At 34.8% G+C, this 24,121-nt stretch overlaps 1 protein-coding gene across 1 annotated transcript; it reads right to left on the reverse strand.

Moving 5' to 3' along the window:
* Nucleotides 1-5,446: 5,446 nt before the first annotated feature.
* On the reverse strand, nucleotides 5,447-7,138 carry LOC145009586 (uncharacterized). Its single transcript, XM_078968256.1, has one exon. It carries the CDS (start codon nucleotides 7,136-7,138, stop codon nucleotides 5,447-5,449), a length of 1,692 nt encoding a protein of 563 aa, XP_078824382.1.
* Nucleotides 7,139-24,121: the final 16,983 nt, after the last annotated feature.

Consider the following 24,121-nt stretch of genomic DNA (forward strand, 5'->3'; position numbering starts at 1 on the left):
AACTTGGTTCTGTAGGAAGAGCCATATGGGCAGTTGAAAAGGTTTCAAAGGTAGGTCCCAAACCACAAAAGAACCAGTGGCTTTTATCAGTTTCAGGAACCGATTGCCCAATAGCCTATAATTTATCAGAAATAGATCTGAACTGTTTAGCATATTCAGAGACAAAAAGGGTACCCTTTTTAAGCTGACGGAGAGAATCCTTGAGGTTTTTTGACCATTCTTGAGAATCATGACTATATGCGGATTCCACGGCTGTCCAAACTTCTCGAGGGGAAGAAAGACCTAACACCTCTTCCATTGATTCTTCGGATGAGAAAATTGAAGGATTAAGAGTACCTTCTGGTCAACATCGATCCAAGCTTCATGGGCTGGATTCGAGATTTCATTCCCGTCAACAATGATTTTGGGTGGCGGAATGGTAGAGGAGCCATCGACATGTGACATCCACTTATGATGATTGAGAAGAGGGGTGATTTGATTTCGCCACAGAAGGTAATTGCTTGATGTCAACTTGATAGTAAGCATATGAAAAAGGGTGTTTAGAGAGAATGAGGTTTCTGAAGAAGAAGACATAGCGAGAGGCTGAGAAAGAAGCGGGAGGCAGAAGCAGCGAGAAAAAAATTAGGGATCGATATAGGCTGATACCATATAAGATGGGATAAATGTTCCCAACAATTTTATTGATTTTACTAATCCCTCTTATATACAAAAATATAGGGATATATACAGGGTATCTAAAAGTAAATATAGAAAACAAATAAACTAATTTACATAGATGATTTATTTCCAATAAAAAGAACCCAAAAAAACAGCCAGGTGCGAAATCTACTATAATAAATGAAGATTTTTTACCACATGTCACACTCCCATTCAATTTGTCAAATGTTATTTTGATTTTTTTCCACATGTCATTTTATATGTTTTCTTATTTTATTAAATTCCACATAATATTAATATAATAATTTCAATAAATTTAGTAATAAATAGATATCAATTTCATTAATGGATTTACGTACTAATTTCAAAATTCCCAAATTAAAGCTTATTATTTCTTTTGTTTATTTATTTAAATTTAAAAGATAAAAAAACATTTCAAATTTAATAATTCATTTATTTTCTTAAAAATTCAAAGTTCTTAAATATTTAGAATTTTATTTTTAATTTTTTAAAATTAATCCATATAATGTATGAGTCTCATAACTAGTCGTCAACAAATGAATATGAGATGCATACAAATAAATATCACAACACCGTTGTATAATTGGGGATTTTTTTGAAGTCCATTGCTATTTTTGCAAATGCTATAATTGGGGATTTTTTAAAAATTCATTGCTTTTTTTTTGCACTTATAAATCTTCTTTTTATAAATACTTTTGTTTAAAAGATTAAAACAATCTTGTGTAATTGCTTTCAAATTACCAAGAAGAGCAAATATACGTTAATACGATCAAATATATTTTCCTAAATTCCAAGATACAACTTAACTGATAGAGAGATTGAGACTAGAGGCGAACAAAAACTAAAAAAATATTAAAAAAACATTCAAAACAACTATAAAACATATAAATGACTTTATTTTTATTCCAAATCCTAACATCATGTCATAAAGTATGTGATGTACGGTTTAGTGTTGTTAGTGTCGATTTATAAATAATCGAAAAAACCAGACTCAACCTAATATTTTTGTTTTACAAATACAAACACATACCATTGGTTTTGTAAACCAATAGAAACGTTATCCGCAAATGAATTAAAACTATAAATATAAACAAGGAAAATAAAAAATAAAAATGAAAAACTATAAAATTGGTCTCTACCGTATGTAAAGAATTGTCATTTTTGTTTAAAAAGTTTTGGACTAACACCATTGGTCAAAAACTTTCATTTTGTTGCAAATTTAGTTCAAAAATTTTTAAAACTCTTCAAAATGATATTTTTGTCCTTATTGTTTGTTTTTCATTTTCTTTTTATTTCATTTACTATTATTTAATCAAAAAAAAAAAACAAAATATAAACCTACCCCCTCATAACCCACCAAAAGCCCACCCAACCACATCTCTCTCTCTTCTGTCTCTCTCTCTCTCTCTATCTCTATCTCTATCTCTATCTCTATCTCTATCTCTCTCCGTCTCTCTCTGAAACCACTATCACCACCAAAAACGACCACCATTGTCATCAGATTCCATCTCCGTTGCCTAGTTCTGTGAAGATCTGAAAGACGACATGGAGCTCTTCGCCGGAACTCCTTCGATCCGAAAACCTTCGTTGTTGCTGGAAAGTACTGTTATTTCTAAATTTGTTCGTTGTAGGAGTTGGTGGGGAGTTGTTCTAGTGATCATTCGACGAAAGATCGACTCAGAGGACGTTCTACGACATATTGATTTGTTTCGGTGGTCATTCGAATATAGATCAAGCCAGCGAAGGACGTTGTAACCCATATCGACGACGTTAGGGGTGGGTTCACTGGTCCGATCTGGAAACCCTCAAGTTCCAGAGTTCAGATATGTGACGATGACATCGATTCAGATCTACAAGCATAGTCGCTGGAAAACCGGAGACTACAAGGTGGCAGTCAATCGGAGAAGACAAAGTCAGTGCCATCCATTTCGCTACCCACCCAACCTGTAACATCCCAAAAATCATGACAAAAAATTTTCATTTTAAACCATTAAAGAAACAATAGTTATTAAATCATTTCTTCAAAACATAAGTCATAGTATTCCAACATCAAATAAGAGTATCATATCAAAACATTAGAGTAATCATCCCAGTTATATTAATCTAATTTAAATCAACACATAGAAAGCTATATGTGTAACTAATCAATTAAAACAACTCTTTTTTTTTTTTTTTTTTTTTTTTTTTTTTTTTTTTTTTTAAGTTTTAATAGGGAAAATTACAAGGAAGTCACTATATTATCATAAAGTTTTGATTTTAACACCGATTTTTTTTCTCAATTATATCATTATATTTATAATTTTGTTGCAATATCAACCAAATGACCGATTATCCATGTTCTCTCGATAACCACATTTCAAGAATTACAATAAAGTCATTATATTCCCATAAAATTTTGATTTACATATTTGCTGAAGAAAATATTTTGAATAGATTATATACTTACCAAAAGATAGCTGTTGATGGGTCCTTAATTAGGCCCAAAAGTGCAATCTAGTAAATAGTTTTGTGTTTTGGTTCCTTATTTTAAATCGGACACAAGTGTTGTAATAGAGTGATTGTTGCAATAATAAAACCTATGAAATTTGGAAGAAGTGCCATGTTGTTGATAGATATTGGGTTTGGTTTGAAAAACTTTAAAACCTATACAATTCATTTTAGTTTATAGTTATAAAAGTCAAAACCAAAAACCCTAAAATTATAATTGATGGTGACCATAATTTGGGATGCCTAACTTCCTTTTCACTTTCCATCTTTGTGTCCCACATCGGTAGTGAAAACGAATGTTGGGTGTTTATCCCTTTATAAATAGAGATGTGCACACTTTTCTTTTCCTACATGAGCCTCTCATAAACACTTGAAGTTACTCAACTTCAACTTGAGTACCATCAAGTTCTGTGCATAATGCGGCTAATATAGTTTCTTTTTAAGGAAATGTCTTTTTTATAGATGTTGAATGGAAAAAGACATTATATTAGCCATCATGGTGCATGTAAATATGATGTTACTCTAAAGTTATGTGGTTAATGACCTAGAAAGGTAACAAACTTTTATCTTTGTCTACATTTAGATAACCATGTTTTTTTTGTTCACATTTGACCATTGAACTTGTTTGACATGCTCAAAATAGGGTTAGATGACCGATAATTACGGTAATATTACCCTATTATGAATAGGTTAAACAAGTTTATTGGTCAAATGTGTACGAAAAAAACATGATTACCTAAATACGGACAAAAACCAAAGTTTCGTACCCGTTTTGGTAATATTGGAAAAGAACCGTTTTAGGGACTGTGTGCCCTAGGATCAGGCTCCGACAGTTAATGAACAGTTAGGTTAGGCTTGGTCTAACCCAATTTAGTCTCAGCTAGTCATGGGCTAAGTTGTGTTGCTCGGTCTTTAAAACACATACAACCTAGCCCCTTAAGCGTATACAATCTAACCCCTAACTATCTGTGCCTAAACTGGGTTGGCCCAAGACTTAACCATCTCCTCATACACAAGACCGGACAACCCAATTTCATTTCACATCAATGGATCTTATGACTACTCACACTTAACATAATAAACCCAATATTACCAAAATAGGTAAGGAACTTTGGTTTTTGTCTATATTTAGGTAACCATATTTTTTTCGAACACATTTGACCAGTAAACTTGTTTGACATGTTCATAATAGGGTAATGTTACCGCTAATTACTGGTCATATTACCTTATTTTGAACAGGTCAAACAAGTTCAATCGTCAAATGTGAACAAAAAAATCATGGTTACCTAAATATGGATAAAGTCCAAAGTTCGTTACCTTTCTCTGTCATTAACCCAAAGTTATACATTCCAAAAAAGTTGAGCCTTAATATATAGGGAAAATGATACAAATGACCTACGAACTTTCTATGGTTTACCCGTTGAGTCCCTAAAGTTTTTGTTGGGCTTTATGGGTCCCTAAACTAGGATATGACCATCTATTTTGGTCTCTGTCAACTTGTAATAGCGGGTTCAGTGACCTTTAGACCATAAAAACTCACATTGTGCCCCTATAAAGCCCAAAAAAAAGTTTGGGGATCAATATAAGTTGAGTATGAATTGGCTTTACAAGAAAAAGAGAGTTTTTTTGGTATGATTTGATCCTCGAACTTATTTTTTTTGGCTTTATAAGGGCACAATGTGAGTTTTTTTCCCTAAAAGGTCACTGAACCGGCTATTACAGGTTGACAGAGACTAAAAGAGCATGTCATATCCTAGTTTAGGGACCCATAAAGCCCGACAAAAACTTTAGGGACTCAACAGATAAACCCTAGAAAGTTCGCAGGGCATTTGTATCATTTTTCCTAATATATATAATACCACATTCCCAATTGCTCATATTTCAGTTCAACAACCATTGTAAAATGAATATATCCACTGAAATATAATATGCAATATTATACTGCTCAAGATTATATGCAACAATATGAAAATATGCCCCGATTTTTTCCCAATCCAAAGTGTCACTATCCAACATCCTCAACATGAATCAATATATGAAAAGAAAGATGTTAAGAAATGTCCAAGATCACAAACAAAACTGAAAAGAAAGATGTAAAGATATGCCTGTGAACACAAACAAAACTGAAAAATTACTTTCGATCTATATGATAGACAACATATTTTAAGGTGAAAAAGAAACAAGAATTACAACCAGATATTAAGCCTATGTATACACACAAACAAGAATTGTGTTATGAAGTCAGAAAATTACTTTCGATCTATATGAAAGACAACAAATGTTAAGGGATACGTTGCAAATGAAGACGCCATTCATCAATAAATGCCATCTTATCCTGATGAATGTTTGGTAATTCATACGTTTCAAGTCTTTTTATTATCTCAGTAGTCCTACCAAGAAGCTTTGCTGCAGCCTCAACACTAGCTTCTCGTTTCTCTATTGCAGTTTCATGGCATTTCATTGTTATGACTCGTGGTATGTTGGTGAAGCAAGCAACCAATATGTCTGCAATCATGTGAGTTAATAGTGTAAATAACCATTCTTCATTGATCTCTAAGATGTTACTTTGGTAGGTAAACATGATTGTTTGTGTAATTCGATACATTGAATTAGCAACAATCAACTTCCACGGAAGGTATTCCACCGGTTCTCCTATATTTGTGCTTTTGCTAACTTCTATCACAATTTCTTCTGCTTTGTTAGCAAACCATTCAAGGATCTCTCTTGATGTTTTTCCTTCATAAGCTCTTTTTTCCAAAGTGTTCTCTAACCACTTGTACTTGTCTTCAACCTCATCCCACAATGTCATAGTTGCCTTTTGAATGTTTACATATTGACGTGCATTGTTCAAGCTTTCCTCAACAATATGCGTGTAAAAAAGACCTTCACCAACACATTTGAACAAGTTATTAGTTGCATCCTTACCAATATTTGGGAGAGCAATGGCGATGCACGTTAAGGTGACAATTGGTAAGCTCCAACTGTTAGGAAATTCAATAGAAAGTAGTGGTTGAACTTGACAAATGTCAAAATTCTCTACTCCCTCGAATCCAATAGATTTTTCAAGAAACTTTAAGAGATTGTCGTCTTGTTCCTTCTCGGCCTTTTGCATCATGCGATTCATGGAGTTTGAAATTCGTTTAAGTGTTATTTCAGCAAACTCCGTATTGTCTTCAAGTAACAAAACATAATTGCTAAGGTCTTCATCTATATCGTGAGTGCTTGAGGGTGGATTAAGCATCATTTCTTTTATTGACTTGAAATAATATGAACAATACATGAAAATGAGTAGAACCACTATGGGGATGAGCCCTATAATTTTGCATGTTACAACAACCACCTTCTGAAATCCAATCCAAGCACTTAGAATAGGTTTTTTCAAATTACGTATAAGATTTCTTGATCTATGGCCATTTGATAGAAATGTTATATGACTTTCTTTCCATTCACACAACTGTTGAGTCCAATACTTCTCTACTTTAAAGACCTCCAAATGGTTCCTATTCCACCTTGTAAAAGATATAAAGCTCACAACCGTAAAACATCTAAACATTGGGGAGATGACACCCACTCCAACTCCAATGGACTGTGTGATAACAATGGCAACCATTGACCACTTGTAATCTGATTGGAATCTTATCCGAAATGGAAATTTTAAAATTGACACCAGAAGAGATATGTATATGGCTAGACCAGTTAAACAAATTACGCAGGAAGCACGTGATAACGAGTTACAAGCTATCACAAATTGAGGGCTACCAGTTTCTGCCATGATCCAATATCTTTTCACATGCTGTTGTAGCTTCTGAATATCAAATGTATCTTGTGGACAATGATCATATAAAGTTGTTTTGCTAATTGCTTGATACTTGAGTTCTAGAATTTGCTTAGAGATTGGAAGTGTTATAGCAGAAGAGATCAAAATTATTAGTAAGAAGAGTAAAAAAGCGACATAGATGTATCCTACATCCATGAAGTGACTTGTTATCCATGGACGCCAAAGAAGGCATCAAGTTAGCCATCATCATACACATAAAGACTAAGCTTCCTTGCTTAGCTGCTTGGTCCACCCACCCAGGCATTGGACTACTCAAATCCACAGGGAGTTTCATTGCAACGGCTATCACTGTGATAGAAACAGCATTTAGAGAGAAATACTTACTTGGAAACCAAAATTTTCTTCTTTGAAAACCATTGAACAGATCAGCTACCATGGCAAGAATGCAAAATAATGATGCTATTGATATGTAGATCCCAATCCACGCCAAAGGCCCGCTGTACTTTCCTTCGATTTCCCAAACAAAAATTTGCAAACAAAAATCCCACAAGGATTCAATATTTTCATTGGTGAGGTTTACAGATAGCCCCGAAGACCGGTTATAATAAATTGGTGATACAATATCGTAACTATGATCAGATGAATGATTGTATGAAACCATGTTCGAATTATTTAGCGAAGTAATTGTAGAAAATAAGTATCACTTTTATAACAGTTTGATGTTAACTTTTTCTTTTCAGAAAATCCCAGGAAGTCGCAGATGATGACATTAATGGATTTAATTTGGTCCATAAGAAAAAAATAAAATAGTCATTATGATCATGATGACATTATTGAAGGAGTCTTGGTATCTAGGAATTCAAAAAGTAGACATGATTCATGATGCTAGAAGTCCCATGCTATTGTCATGGGAAAGCTTTGACCATATATTGAACAAATGTGAATACATAGACGTACTCGGAAAAAGAAAGAAATATATTAAAATGGTCAACTTGTATTAAAAGATTTTCAAATAACTAACTGACAAAAAAAATTGACTAGTTGCAATTGTAACGCTACATGCATCTGTAGGTTGTATATCTAATAACTTATGAAAAAATAAATTAAATAAATTTATTATAAACCAGGGGTATTTATATTCTTATTTTATTTGGTTGTATATCTAATAACTTATGAAAAAATAAATTAAATAAATTTATTATAAACCAGGGGTATTTATATTCTTATTTTATTTGGTAACTAGAAGGATTCTTACCCTTCGCGGCGGATATAAAACCTGAATCTCAAAGACAAATCCCAAACCCGAACTATCAAAGAGGACCTGAAAAAACAGCCAGGTGCAAAATTGTCAACAAGTGAGTACCAGGGGCATAACAATAAACATCACAACACCCTTGTATGATTGGGGATTTTTTAAAAGTCCATTGCTATTTTTGTTCAATGATATAATTAGGGATTTTTTTTGAAAAGTCCATTGCTCTTTTAAAAGATTAAACTAATCTTATGTAATTGCTTTCAAATTACCATGATGGGAAAATAAACGTTACAAACCTTGAATACTATTGGAATATTGTTTAAGGCCATTAATTATTGGTAATATTTGTGATATTAATAATGTCTTTTTTGAGTTGTCTCCATAATCCAATTGAGGAATTAAAAGATAGGAGAAATAATTTTATTAATTTGTCATGGTTTTGATAAATTAATTAGAAACTATTATGGAATTAACTTGTGATTAATTAAAAGATAATTAGTTAATTAATCAAAGGTTAATTAAAATGTTTAATTAATTGGAACATTCTAGAACCCTAAAATATTAAGATGGACGAATTAGATAAGGATTACCAAAGTTTTTGGAGTTGCTTTAGGATTAAGCAACTGGAGTCTATAAATAGGTAAATAAGGATCAAACCCTAGGTGCTCTATACTCCAAATTGCATTCCGCCTTCCGTCTATTCTTTCCGCAAATGAAAATTAAACCTTTAGAGTTTAGAGTTTTCATTTTCCTCATCCTCTATTCTAGGATTTGCCGATTTTGCTTTTTTGGTGTTTTGGGTGTGATACTATTAGAGAGATTCCTACTATGGGTCCTATCATTCAAGCAAATATGGCTATTACAAGATCCTAATCAAGGAATCAACAAGAAGATTAAGATCAAGGGGTTAGTCAATTTATAGTTTTCAAAGCAGGTTGATATAATAAAATAAACCTAGATCTATTAGAGTACATGTACACATAGGGTTTTGTAACATCTGGTTTTCTAGGTATTAATTTTATAATTCCATTTTAGAGATTTTTAGTTGGCCATGACATGGTGGTAAGGATTACCACATCGTGGCATCCATCTTCAGGTCCGCGTATCATTTAAGATGCCACGATGTGGTCATGCAATTGCCATGATATGGCAATGTAACATCTTGTTTCTTGTCATTTCTTATTTTAGGGCCATGGGCTGGAAGTCAATTGGTAAAGGCTTTGGACCATAAGGAGGTAATGTTTAGACCTTTTGGAAGGAGGCAATGATGGTTGCACAATCTTAACCTTTAAATTGTGTTCTGGGCCGAAGGGTAGAAAGGGGAAAGTCATAGACCGGGTTCTTGCATGAAATATAGATTTTTATTCTATAGGTTTTTTAGTCCAAGATACCTAGATAATACCGTGGAGCTCTTCAATACATTTCTGTGGATATAAAGAATGACAAAAAAGGAGTTCGAATGAAGAAGTTACGACCGTTTGAAGTTATGACGGTTTTGGGTTAAGCCGCGTACGCTAGGCATACTAGGAGCGTACATTGGGCGTACTAGGCAAGCTGGATCGTGGGGAATCAACCTGGTATGTTGGGCATACTATGAGTACTCTGGGGGTATGCGATTAGACCCTAAACCCTAATTTGAGGGTTTTGAGCCCTATTTAAGCTCCTTAAGCTCCCAAAACCCTTACCATTCTTAGACTCCACCTCTCTAACATCCTCCCATGAAATCCTAACCCTTATTTGAGCCTTATGAGATAAAGAAGGTGTTTTTGAGTGCTTTGGACTGTGCTTGGTGGATCTTGGAGAAGAAGGAACTCATTGGAGAAGTGTTGGTTGCATTGCAGCTTGTAGATCACCTTGTTCACGTTCATCTTTCTTCTAAAGGTATAAAGCTTGAATCTCGATGATGCATTTGTTAGATCTAACTTGTTTTGGGTGTTATGAGCCTTTAGTCACTTAAATGCATAAAGTTTAGATCTTGAAAGTTGGTGACCTAGTTATGGATAAAGTTGGAAACTTTATCCATCTAAACATCATTTTGATTCAGATGTGAAGGTTGGATACTTGGACTTAATTGATTGAGTTGAGAAAGATGTACATTTGGTCCCTTTGAGACTTAAAGTCTAGATCTTGGTTGTTTGGATCGTCCAAATGGATAAAGTAAAAAACTTTATCCATTATAGAGCTATTAAGAACCATAAAAATGTGTTCTTGGTCCTTATATCCCTTCCATGCACGAGTCATGATGTCTTAATGGATTATTAATTTAGGGTTTCAGCTTTCAGACCTTATCTAGCCATGGAAAGTTGTAAAGGTAGAAACTTTATGAATTAGAATGATGTTATGGGTCTAGATCTAAGTGTTGGACTAAAGGACATAAGAGAATAAGAACTTAATGGAAAAATGTTATATGACCTAATACGCTGCGCGTACTTTTGAGCATGTTGCGCGTACTCGTATGGGGTCCTGTTTCTGGATAGTAAATATGCCATACGTACGAGCTGAGTACACTGGGTGTACTCAGCTTGAAGTTTGACTTCTTGACTTTGACATTTGACCATGTTTGACTTAAGGGTATTTTGGGCAATAGTTTGAGACAAGGTCACTGTTTGTTGTACATGTGGCTTATAGAGTTGGTATTCGGAAGCGGTGTTGTGTTCAACTATCTTTTCAGACTAAGAGGTGAGTTTTCCTTGCTGTACATGTGGATCGAAGGCACCAATGCCGACCCAGTAGGTTACGTATCCTGGTATATAAGATGTTTTTATGCTGTAGTGAAATGTTAGATCTATACCCTTGTATAATTGGGGATTTTTTTTAAAAGTCCATTACTATTTTTGTTCAATGATATAATTAAGGATTTTTTAAAAGTCCATTTCTCTTTTAAAAGATTAAACTAATCTTGTTTAATTGCTTTCAAATTGCCATGAAGGCAAAATAAACGTTACAAACCTTGATTACTATTGGAATAAAGTCTAAGGTCATTAATTATTGGTAATATTTTTGATAATAATAGTGTCTTTTTTGAGTTGTCACCATAACCCAATTGAGGAATTAAAAGACAAGAGAAATAATTTTATTAATTTTTCATGGTTTTGATAAATTAATTAGAAAATATTATGGAATTAACTTGTAATTAATTAAAAGTTAATTAGTTAATTAATTAAAGACTAATTAAAATGTTTAATTAATTGGAACATTCTAGAACCCTAAATATTAAGATGGACGAATTAGATAAGGATTACCCAAGTTTTGGACTTGTTTTAGGATTAAGCAAATAGGGAGATAAGAATGAAACCCTAAGTGCTCTTTACTCCAAATTTCATTCTGCATTCCCTTTATTCTTTCCGTAGATGAAAATTAAACCTTTAGAGTTTAGAGTTTTAATTTTCCTAATCCTCTCTTCTATGATTTGTCAATTTTTCTCTTTTGGTGTTTTGGGTATGATACCATTAGAGTGATTCCTACTATGAGTCCTATCATTCAACAAAATATGGCTATTGCAAGATTCCAATCAAGGAATCAATAAGAAGATCAAGATCAAGGGGAGATCCACAAGTTCTGAACTCCCTGAATGTAAGTGTGTATAACCCCACCGTGGCCGCCATCTCGGTGTGAAATGTGCCCAGTATCTCATCTAAAATCTCCAAAATACCCTCCTTGACCGTGCAAAAGATCACACGAGTCTGATCCAGAATACTACGCGTGATCTTAGAGGAAATGAACTCCCTCATCTGATCGTCCATCTACCCAGCTCCAGAACCCGAACCTGATCCCTCATTGGTGCCAGAACTGTCGACTGGTCGATTGCATAATACCACCATTCTGAAAAACACATCATAAAAACATCAGAATCTTAATCATATCTTGAGGGATCACATTGACTACAAGTTTCCTGGATTCATATCAGCCTTTCTTGATTCGAGTACGGATCCTCTGCTTTCAGTAGAAAGGGCCCATACTACCTTCCATATCTATCCGTACTATCCTCAATAATTTCCTTGACTTCACCAATCCCTTCTACGACTACTGCTTCTCACGCTACTCTCATCCTAGGCTTGCCCTAGGGTAATCACCATCCCACTCTCTTCCATCAGTTGCATAAGGAATCCCTACTATCTCCCCATAACTAGCTTGCGTATACCATTACATATCACTAAGACTAGATAATTCTTCAAATGAGAGGTCCAACCCTACAACGGTTAGACTCAAACGAGAGCTGCGAAATAAGGCTAAACGTAACCTTCTGAAATTATTTAGTCCTGGTAATATGTAACTTAACATATTCATTTTCTAGTTAGTAAAAGATAACTAGAACTCCTAAAAGCACAAAGCAAGCAACATTCAAGCATTGATTAAACATAATCAAGCATATTCTAAACAGACCATCATATAACTATCTAATCTATACTAGTATGCAGTTCATAAAGCTGATACATATATAACAGGCACATAAGGCATCATTCCTGGATCCTTAGCCCTAATCTAGCATGCAGTTCTCATAAATATATCATAACTTAAACTTGTATGGGTAATTTGGGAGCACTTACTTAAGCTCGGCTGATTGCATGCACCACACCTTTTTCTCTTTTCAAAATGATTTTCTTTTGAAATTTTTTATATCAAATCCTCAGTTTGAGTTCAGACACACCCGAGAGTGTGCACGAATCCCTAAAACCAAGGCTCTAATACCAACTTGAAACATCCAAAAAATATGGTCCAAAAATTTCGTTTAAAAATTATTTTAGTAAAAACCATAATTCATCAAACGTCATAATAAGATCACAAGTCATGTATCTCAAAAATTATATCAAAAAGCTATATCAAAAGCCCGTGTCAGAATATTAGAGTCTAAACATCCTAGGCTAAAACTGTGGTGTGTGCCATGCAATCACCCCGAGCTCTTCCCCTTGCTAGTGGAAGTGCCTGAAACCAAAATTGAAAACTAGAAGCATGAACCTTAGTGAGTCTCCCCAAGCTATCACATAACATACAAAATAACACATAATAAAATATACCGGGCCTTGCCCACTACATCGGGTCCCGCCCGACATCGGGCCGAAGTCTGGTATACATATGACACTGCAACAAGCATATAACATATAAATCTTCCTCCGACTTGCCCCGACATCGGACCGAAGTCCGAAACACATAAACAAGTACATGCAAGAATCACAAAGACATCAAGCATACAAACATTCCTCGGGCTTGCCTCAATATCAGATTGAAGTCCGGAAGGATATATCTACATCGGGCTAACCCCGAAATTGATAACATACATAAACGGGCCAACCTTGGTGCCTTAGACTCGTTCCTACTGGAAGAGGACTCACCTCTCAAACTGGATGCTAAACTCGTGCGTGAGGAGTCTCTGTTGGCTGCTCCCACGACTCCCCGACTATCACTATACAATAATACTTAGTCAAAATCTGACAATCATACTTAGGGTAAATGACCATTTTACCCTTGATCAAGGTCAATGCTCTGGTCAAGGTCAACTCCCAGCCGACCCTACTCGTTGAGTCAACCTTTTGACTCGCCGAGTTCTATAACTCAAAACCCTAAAATCGCGTTCCAACTCACCTAGTCAACCTCAGACTCATCGAGTTCCACCATAATCAGAAACCCTAAAATCACTATCCAACTCGCCGAGTCACCCTCAGACTCATCGAGTTCCACCATAATCAGAACGGGACAACTGGTCTCAACTCGTCGAGTTCATCCTTTGACTCGACGAGTTACCTGTTCTTTTTGGGGCATCTTAACAGATTAAGCCCCAAAACGTTAGATCTAAGCCTCATATTACTTTTACATGCTGGAAAGGTCTTTTTAAGGGTAAAGTTTCCAACTTTACCAACTATTAATTCTTCTTAATGGGTTTAGCTCAACCATTGGTCTTTAAGACATAGATCTTTGAAGAAATCTCCTTATCACTCCAACACAAAACATGAAAATCCAGATCTAGGTCCTAAACATTCCAGAGACACATAAAGTCTCAAGCTTTTCTTCCATAAATGGCTCTATGGGCTCCAAAAAGCCATAAACACGTCTTAAAGCTTGCATGGGGTCATTAATGGCATAAAGTTTGCGCCTTTATGCCTTAACAACCCTAAATCATCCCATATGTCACACCCCCAAACCAGAACGGCGGAAACGTTCGGGAGCGGATGACTTTTTGTGCAGTATCATAACAACGGATATAATAGTGAAGAAAGCAAACAAAACCATCATAAATATAATTTAAAAGGTTACATTGTTGCACGAGTTACATGTGTCCAAATAAATTACATCATGATGACAAAATGAGTTTTGAACTTAATGCCTTAGCGTCCTGTCCTCAAAAGCTGAGCATTACATGTTCACTTATTTCCTGAGAATACAAGTAGTTTTGAAAAACTGTCAACAGTTAAGTTGGTGAGTTCATAAGAGTTTTATTTGAGAAAGATGTCGTTTTCCTTGTAAAAGCGATAGAGTGTGATTCCAGAAAATCCAATATTTTCTTCTTAAAATGAAATGTAACTTTCTATGTTATGAAATAGTGTACCCTAGAAAGACCTATAGTTTCCTTCTATACTCTCCAAGTGTATATAAGTTATATAAAATTAAAGTTAAATAAACCATCGAATATAATGGGTCTGCCCTAGGCCCACAACCAAACAAGGAATTAGAAATAAAGCGGACCCACCAATTCTAAGTCGATCGCGCCTAAATTCTTATATAAATCTAGCATTTACACTTAATGATTATAGCTGAAAACTAACAATTCTAGATGAGATGTAGTCTTAAAACCAAAGGCCGAAAATGTACTAGTGTTTTCCATGCTTATGGTAGTGTATGCAAGTTTAAATCGACATAAACTCATTTAAGTGTTAGAAAATCCCGTAAATCTTATGTTTTGTTAATATCCCATGTGAGTTATTATAACCATGCTATGACCTAGTTAGCCCGTGACGACGTTCTTCAGGCATCAGAACTGTTATGATATTTGTCACCCGTGGACCTCAAGGTCCCACTATAGCTAACAACAAGGTGTGGGGGTGGCAATCCCAATATAGATCTATACACAACTATCACGCTCTCCCTACAAGAGACTCTGGTTACAATACAGGACTTAAATGTGTTACTTAAAAAGTATCGTGAAGCGAATGTCTCACAAATTTATTCATTAACAGATTTACGTGTTGTGACTGAAAACCCTTTTTTGTAATGTAATGAACATAAACTATACCTATTATAGTTTATCAAATGTTTATTGTGATGAAAACCCTTTTTGGAATGTAAACACAAACTATACCTGTTATAGTTTATCAAATGTTTATTGTGTAAAGTACATAACTATACATATTATAGTTTTATCAAATGTTTGTAAGAGTAGAAATCTTTTTGTGTTCTAATATATACCTTTTTACTAAGGTAAAATAACATTTAATATAAGAACATAGATTTATATAATAGTACACACCTTGCTCAGCAAGTTACAAGGTGTAGATGAAATTATTACTATGTTTCTAGTTTATAACTTTTCTAGTTCCTGTTATTGGAAAATTTATAGAAAAATCATCAAAGATCGAAATTTAGACCTGTAAATTCTGAGAGTTTAAAAAATGTATCTAGTTTATTCATATTTTTTCTCATGATTTTTAGTGACATTTAACTTGTGTGAAAATGTCCAACTTCACACACTGGTCCGAAGTTGTTTCAAAAATGATAGGCTGTTTTGTAAAAATCCCTATAAATTGTAGAAAACTCGTATGAACTTGTGCAAGTATTCATTTTAAAAGTATGAACCTGAACTCTTTTCACCTAATACAGTTTTGAAAACTAAAATGTTTAAGATGTTAAAAACAGTTCGTGAATGGACCTCAACTTTCCTGATGAAAGATGAAGTATAAGTTTAAGTTTTATTATGGTGATTTAACTTGTATTCCCTCCCCCCTCTAAAACTTAAAGAAAACATTAAAATGTAGGTATATGAACTCACCTTGAGTGATTTCTTAGGATGGATGTTGAAGAGAAGAAGTTTCCAAGTCAAGAACACTTAGGAGATGCTTGAAGATTCGAAGATCTAGCAACAAATATGACGATATTTGTGTGAGAAATCCATGAATTGAGTGAATGAGTGTATAATAATCAAGTGTAGGATGATTTACTTACCAAAGATGGATGAGAAGCTCAAAACCTCCAGGGAATTTCGAGTTCTTGGAGAGAGAGAGAATGAGAGAAGAGTGTGTTAGCTTATGGTGGAAGTGAAAGAAATCTAGGAGGTGTCAGAAGTGACATTTAACTTGTGTGAAAATGTCCAACTTCACACACTGGTCCGAAGTTGTTTCAAAAATGATAGGCTGTTTTGTAAAAATCCCTATAAATTGTAGAAAACTCGTATGAACTTGTGCAAGTATTCATTTTAAAAGTATGAACCTGAACTCTTTTCACCTAATACAGTTTTGAAAACTAAAATGTTTAAGATGTTAAAAACAGTTCGTGAATGGACCTCAACTTTCCTGATGAAAGATGAAGTATAAGTTTAAGTTTTATTATGGTGATTTAACTTGTATTCCCTCCCCCCTCTAAAACTTAAAGAAAACATTAAAATGTAGGTATATGAACTCACCTTGAGTGATTTCTTAGGATGGATGTTGAAGAGAAGAAGTTTCCAAGTCAAGAACACTTAGGAGATGCTTGAAGATTCGAAGATCTAGCAACAAATATGACGATATTTGTGTGAGAAATCCATGAATTGAGTGAATGAGTGTATAATAATCAAGTGTAGGATGATTTACTTACCAAAGATGGATGAGAAGCTCAAAACCTCCAGGGAATTTCGAGTTCTTGGAGAGAGAGAGAATGAGAGAAGAGTGTGTTAGCTTATGGTGGAAGTGAAAGAAATCTAGGAGGTGTCAGAAGTGTTGACTCTTTGTGTGTATGGGGGTTAAGGAAGCTTGTTGAGGAAGGTTAAAGCGTATAAAGAGTAGATAAGGCTGATGTGAATAGTGACATAAAACATGAATAGTGACCTGGAGGTGTCATAACTTTATGGAAAAGTCAAAAGAGCATCCTTTGTACTTTGAATTTGTTCATAAGAATACTTGGGCATTTTTTCATAAAAAATCATTAAGATAATCTTATTTTATGATCTTAAAAGGTTGAAAATAATGAAATATGGATTTGTATGAAAATCCCGTGCGAAAATCATCAAAAACGGGCTTAAAATGAAGTCGGGGTTGAAAATCGGGAAAAGGAGGCGAAGCTGCGAATTTTCGAGCTTAGGACTGATGGTTCGGTCCTAAGAGGTTATGAACCGAAGGGAGGATTCGGTCTTAGAGGCTAGGGACCGAAGGCAAGACAACCGAGTGTGCATGGAACTGAACCATCGGTCCTTATAGCTTTCAATTCATTAAGGTTCGGTCTTGGTTCAAGAGGTAGGTTCGTTTCACTAGTGACTTCGGTTCTATTAGGATTTGGTTCTATTAGGGTTTCGGTTCCATTAGGGTTCGTTTCCATTAGGATTTGGTTCTATTAGAGTTTCGGTTCTATTAGGGTTTCGGTTTCATTAGGGTTTTGGTTCCATTAGGGTTCGGTTCTAACTTGCTGTATGTCAATTGAACTTCCCGTATCAAGTGGTTTTTGCCTAAGTTAGGAGTCGAAATGCCTCAAATGATTATAAAAAGTTGAAATAAGTTTCGAGGGAGATTTGGGAGAGATTTGAGGGAGATTATGAGTGACTTCGTTTGTGACCTTTGTGAATGTTTATGTCCGTAACCCAAGGTTTGTACGCCTCGTTAAGCCTTGTTAGGAGTGTTATACGCCCCCAAGGGGTATGCAATAGTGCTTTATTGAGTAGTTTCATCACTTACCTTGATTAGGGTTTAGATTTTCTGAACACGTGAAAACTGTAAGTGATACATTGCATTAAAATAGTGAGTTGTAAAATAGTAAACATAATGTAAACCCTAATATACAAGGGTTAGTTGAGTTGACTGGTTTGACTTGTTGACTTTATTCGACTTTAACTTGACAGAAATTGACGGTTGTCACATCAGATCTGAAAAGATGTTAGCTTGGGGACGTCCATGATCCGAAGATCCAAGTTCTTGAACCAAAACCTTCACAAAATGGATACAAAGAGATCTAAAGAACTAATGACCAAGATTCAGACTTGATTACTAGAAAATGAAAGGAAAGAGAGGTAGCTTCCAGATCTACAATCTTCTCCTGGAGGTCCTCAACAAGGTTCAAAGTACACAAGTATGCTCAAAAATGGCTCACACACCCTCACAAAGCTATAGGGTTTCGTGGGTTAGGGATTGGGACTTGGAGGCTGGTAATGAGGCCCAAGGGTGGGGATTAATGAGCTTAAATAGGATGCAAAACCCCAAAATTAGGGTTTCATTCTGGCAGCCCTATTCGTCGAGTTGGGTTCTCAACTCGACGTGTAGGTCACTTAAAACTTGCGCATAAACTAGCCTCTACTCGACGTGTTAGGGCCACCAACTCGTAGAGTAGCTACTCCAAAATGAATAAATAAATAAATTAAATGCATACCAGAAAGTACTGCAGCACTCATGTATGCTAGCCATACATAACAATGGACCCTATAGACATTCGAATATTTGATCCTATCTTAAACCCTTCATCAATCAAGAACGGGAAATAATGCCAAACCAAACATTCTCAGGACTATGATGCATACACTAAGCACCTACAGTAATGATATCAATTTCATAAAAGAAAGGCCCTAGGCTATCAGGCATCATATAATCAGGAAATTCTATCATGCAAATCCTGAAGATCCCTGGCCTATCACTAGTATTCTATTATAACATATCTCAATATCAAATAACAACATGGTATTTTGGGGTCTACTTACTGGCTCTGGCTGATCGTACACATTGCATCCTTCTTAAGTATTTTGAAAACCATTTGAAAATCATTTTGAAAATCTTTTCCCTCAGTTTGAGTCTGGATTCACACAAGTGTTCCTCCAATTCACTCAAACCAACACTCTGATACCAACTTGTAACATCCCAAAAATTTCCTAAAATTTAAACTTTGCAAAACAACCCTTTTTAAATAGAAGTGTATAAAAAAACCTTTCTTCCAAAAACATTATTTAGAAATCAGAATCTCTTTCAACATAATTTCCAAAATAATCACATTATTGGAGTTTCCCATAAATCATCATTTTAAAACGCAAGGACATGTACGTTGACGCCCTCACCTTGCCACGATCAACTGAAGTACCTGAAACAATAAATAAAAAAATGTAAGCATGAAGCTTAGTGAGTTCCCCCAAAGTACTAACACCCAAACAGTTAACATATACAAATAACAACATGCATACAGGGTCTTCAGCATGACTGGAACGCCTCACCGGCCTACAGTCCATCTGGTACGCTACAGAGCCTTCAGTCTGACTGGACGCCCCATTGGCCTACAGTCTGTCTGGTACGCTCATAGAACCTTCAACATGACTGATACACCTCACTGCACCTTCAGCCTATTTGAACCGTTCTACAGGCCTTCGTCCTAACTGGTACACCCCACTCGTCCTAACTGGTACACCCCATTGGCCTACAGTCTATCCGAGACACTCTGGGTCTGTTGGCCTTCAGCACAAAGCAGGTCCGCCACAACCCAACCACACATAACATGTCGACATATACATATCAATTAAACATATAACCAGTCAACAGACAAACAGATAGATGTTACAGATCACTAAGCATAACATCATCCTATCTACTAGGATATAGATCTAACAGATCATAACAACATAGCAACATCCTATCTACCAAGACACCGATATAACATATGATAAGATAAACCAGGATAACAATCTAAAAGGGCCGACAGTGGTGCCTTTGACCCATAAATACAGTGAAGGAAACTCACCTCGAATGCAGAAGCTCCTCGAAAGAATTTTGTAGTTGCTGCTCTGCCAGCTTCCGAGTTATCAGTACCATCAACACACACATCTAGCAATTGGGATCTATGCCAAAATCCATAATCCATACTTGGGGTAAAATGACCATTTTATATGTCGAATAACTCTGAGAATCGCGAAATAAAACCAATTGAACATGCATTCTTGCTAATCGTGTGATTCATTGTAGGTGATTAATCGTATTGAACAATGAGCTTTAAAGTATTAGGTTTCACCGAAGTTAATTTCTATAATTTGTGCCCTAATTATTTGAGAGTGGTATATAAATTCATAGTTGCAACATACTTCTTCCCCTTTGATGAATCCATTATATATTTCTTTCGCGCTCCATTTTTAGTTTCTGAAGTTTCAAAGACAAAAACGAGAAATATTGACACCCTACTCCCTATTTGTAATCGCCGGAGAGGCCTCTCGATACGGTGAACATGGTTGGGGAAGGGAAACGAGAACACGGCACAGTTTTTATTTTTTGGGATTTCATTTCCCACCTTAGCTATTAAAGGAAGGAGAACGTGCATTTCATGGAAAAAAGATTATCAAAAGAAATTCTTGCACAAACACACATTTTATGATAGGTGCCCTCTATGTTTTTATTTGTTTGTTTGTTTTTTTTGTAACGCTAATTTTAGGACATGGTTAAATGTGTGTCCTAAATCCATCAAGTTTTTGGAGAGCTTACATTATTTTTAGGACACAAAATTTTGGGTATCATAAATCCATGTGTGTCATGGTTCACATGTCGTTAAAGGGTTGTTTTCTAGTAGTATCCTCTCTTTTTTTCATCATTTTATTTATTTATTTTGGGCGTCGGTGGCAGCCACAATATGAGACTATGAGAGTTCAATTTCAATATGTATTGAGTCTGTTGTGGATCTTATCTTACATCATCTATGTAACAACCAAATTTGTTGTGTACTTCATATATGTATATCAAAGGCCCAACACACTACTTTTTGGTGTTAAAGGCCCATATTTTTCAAATACAAATAATCACTCTAACTATAACAAATATGACATCAATTAAAAAAACACACTACGTTTTGGTGTCAAAGGCCCATATTTGTCAAATTCTTATGCTCCGACTTCCTTTCTATAAAATCCTATGGGAAGTCTCGCTCAGTTATGCGAGCTATTTAGTGCCGCTAAAAAAAACAACCAATTCATATTATTAATCAGTTAATGTTAACTAATATAAAAGAATTAAGGGAAAATGACTCTTGAGGCTAATTAACTTTTGCGTTTGTACTCATTTGGTCCCTTTCCTTCTTTTTTTTTTTGTATTCAGTATACCATCGAACTTGTTGTTTGTGTTCACCATAACCCTTTTGACCGGCATTTGACCTGTGATAGCCAGTCAAAGGGTTATGGTGAACACAAACAACAAGTTCGATGGTATATTGAGCACAAAAAAAAGGAAAGGGACCAAATGAGAACAAATGCAACAGTTGGTTACCCTCCTGATTCATTTTCCCTTTACTCATTTACAGCAAATCCCACGTCATCTCCTACTGATATTAATGACTTTATCAGATTCATTCTTGCTTCTCTTCAAAACATAACCTATGAAAGGACATTATTCATACATGTACAACTTTGTAATGCACTTGAATATTTATTAGGGGAATCTTGACTAAGCAGACGCATTTCATGACTACATTTACATTTCCAATCAAATTATTTATCGTATCATGGATTCTAGATTAGTCTACAAACGAGTGGAATCACAAGTTCTGTGATTTTTGAGTTTACTTAGCTTTAAGATCGAACTCATGGGATAAGATACAACATCAATATGTACAATATCATGTTGCTTTTGTAGACACATCACCATAATATTGTACATATTGATGTTGTATCTTATCCCATGAGTTCGATCTTAAAGCTAAGTAAACTCAAAAATCACAGCACTTGTAATTCCACTCATTTGTAGACTTGTCTAGAATCCATGATACGGTAAATCATTTGATTGGAAATGTAAATGTAGTCATGAAATGTGACTGCTTAATCAAGATTCCTTTAATAAATATTCAAGTGCATTACAAAGTTGTACATATATTAATAATGTCCTTTCGTAGGTTATGTTTTGAAGAGAAGCAAGAATGAATCTCATAAAGTCATTAATATCAGTAGGAGATGACGTGGGATTTGCTGTAAATGAGTAAAGGGAAAATGGATCAGGAGGGTAACCAACTGTTGCATTTGTTCTCATTTGGTCCCTTTCCTTTTTTTGTGCTCAATATACCATCGAACTTGTTGTTTGTGTTCACCATAACCCTTTAACCGACTATCACATGTCAAAAGTCGGTCAAAAGGGTTATGGTGAACACAAACAACAAGTTCGATGGTATATTGAATAATAAAAAAAAGGAAAGGGACCAAATGAGTACAAACGCAAAAGTTAATTACCCTCAAGAGTCATTTTCCCAAGAATTAATGAATGACAAACTTTTATTAATCACACAATCAAAAACCTTTAAATATAAGTACTTCTAAACCTAATTTGAAATTTTTAATCAAAAAATATAAATTGAAATTTTTTTGACATACCAATCTGCAAATTCACTCCAAAAGAACTCGTATACTTCACGTGCAACATCATTATAGAAATATTTGTCATAATTTGTTGTCACTGCATCAATAAGCACATGCATTTTTGAAACTTGAATTTTAAAATTAAATTAATCACCAAACATAATAATAATAATAATAATAATAATAATAATAATAATAATAGTAAATAATTTAATAACAATAATAATAAAAGAATTTGTCTTACCATCGAACACTCTGGTAAAGGCAGTGTGAGAAGGTACTCTTCTTTATGAAACTAAGAAACAAGTTAAATGTATGAGTAGATAGAGTAAATACATGGTCAAAGTTTTAAGGTGGATCTTCATATATTTCGACATTTTTTCCATAATTCTTTTGAGCTTTTTTAAGAGCTTCATCTTCAGTTTTAGCAACTATATAATCTTCTTCACAGGGTTTTCCTAGAATATACTAAATAGGAATCCTGTGTCCCCACAATAATTGTCTGCTTATACACCAATCTTTTATATTTAAAAGCCAATGATTATATATCTGAATACCAAAAAAAAAATACATATTTTATATTTAAATTCAGTCTTGAAGATTTTTAATCCAAGATATAAAGGAAATAATATATTAATACCTTTTCAAATCTCTCGAGCATAATGGTCAATTCGCCTTTTTTTACAACCTCGAGGGCCTTCTTAGCTAAAGGATTCATATTCACAAACCACTATTTGCTCACTAAAGGCTCTATGTTTCTTTAGTATCCCTATCAGCTTTCTTGACATATCATTATCATGTTCACCAAGGCTCGCCTGAAATTTTAATCAACTAAAATCAATAAACACTAGCAGCAAACTATTACTCTTTAAATAGAACATATGTGGTAGTAGCTGGGCATCCTGACAAAAAACAAGCTACAAATTAGTAATTTCCATCAAAGGAAGGATACACGCAAGAATCTTATACCAAGTACGACAAACGTTCTTCATGGAAACAACACTTCCAAAAAAGAAAATCTTGATGATTACCATAAGTTATGGGGCTCTTACATAAAAAATATCAAACACACTAAGCCTAAAGACATCTTTTACACAAGACTCAGTTGAAATAGCCCATGCTGAGAACACCCTAAAATTATTTTATGTAAATACCGATTACATTTCATAGTATCAAATGTAGTATTACCTTTGTGTTTCCCACAGTAATTATAGAACCACAAAACAAACAAGGAGTGTAACACCCCAAACCAAGGATCACGGAAACGTCCGGGGGTCGGAATGACTTCATGCACAGTATCATAACAACGAGTATAATAGTGACCAAAGCAAACACAACCTTCATAAATAATATTGAAAACGTTACACCATAGTATGAGTTACATGTTTCAAAATCAATTACAATATGATGACAAAAATGTATTATTTGACGTCTTTGCATCCCATCCTCA

This window comes from Lactuca saligna, chromosome 1 (genome assembly GCF_052625555.1).
Source record: "Lactuca saligna cultivar CGN05327 chromosome 1, ASM5262555v1, whole genome shotgun sequence".
NCBI lineage: Eukaryota > Viridiplantae > Streptophyta > Magnoliopsida > Asterales > Asteraceae > Lactuca > Lactuca saligna.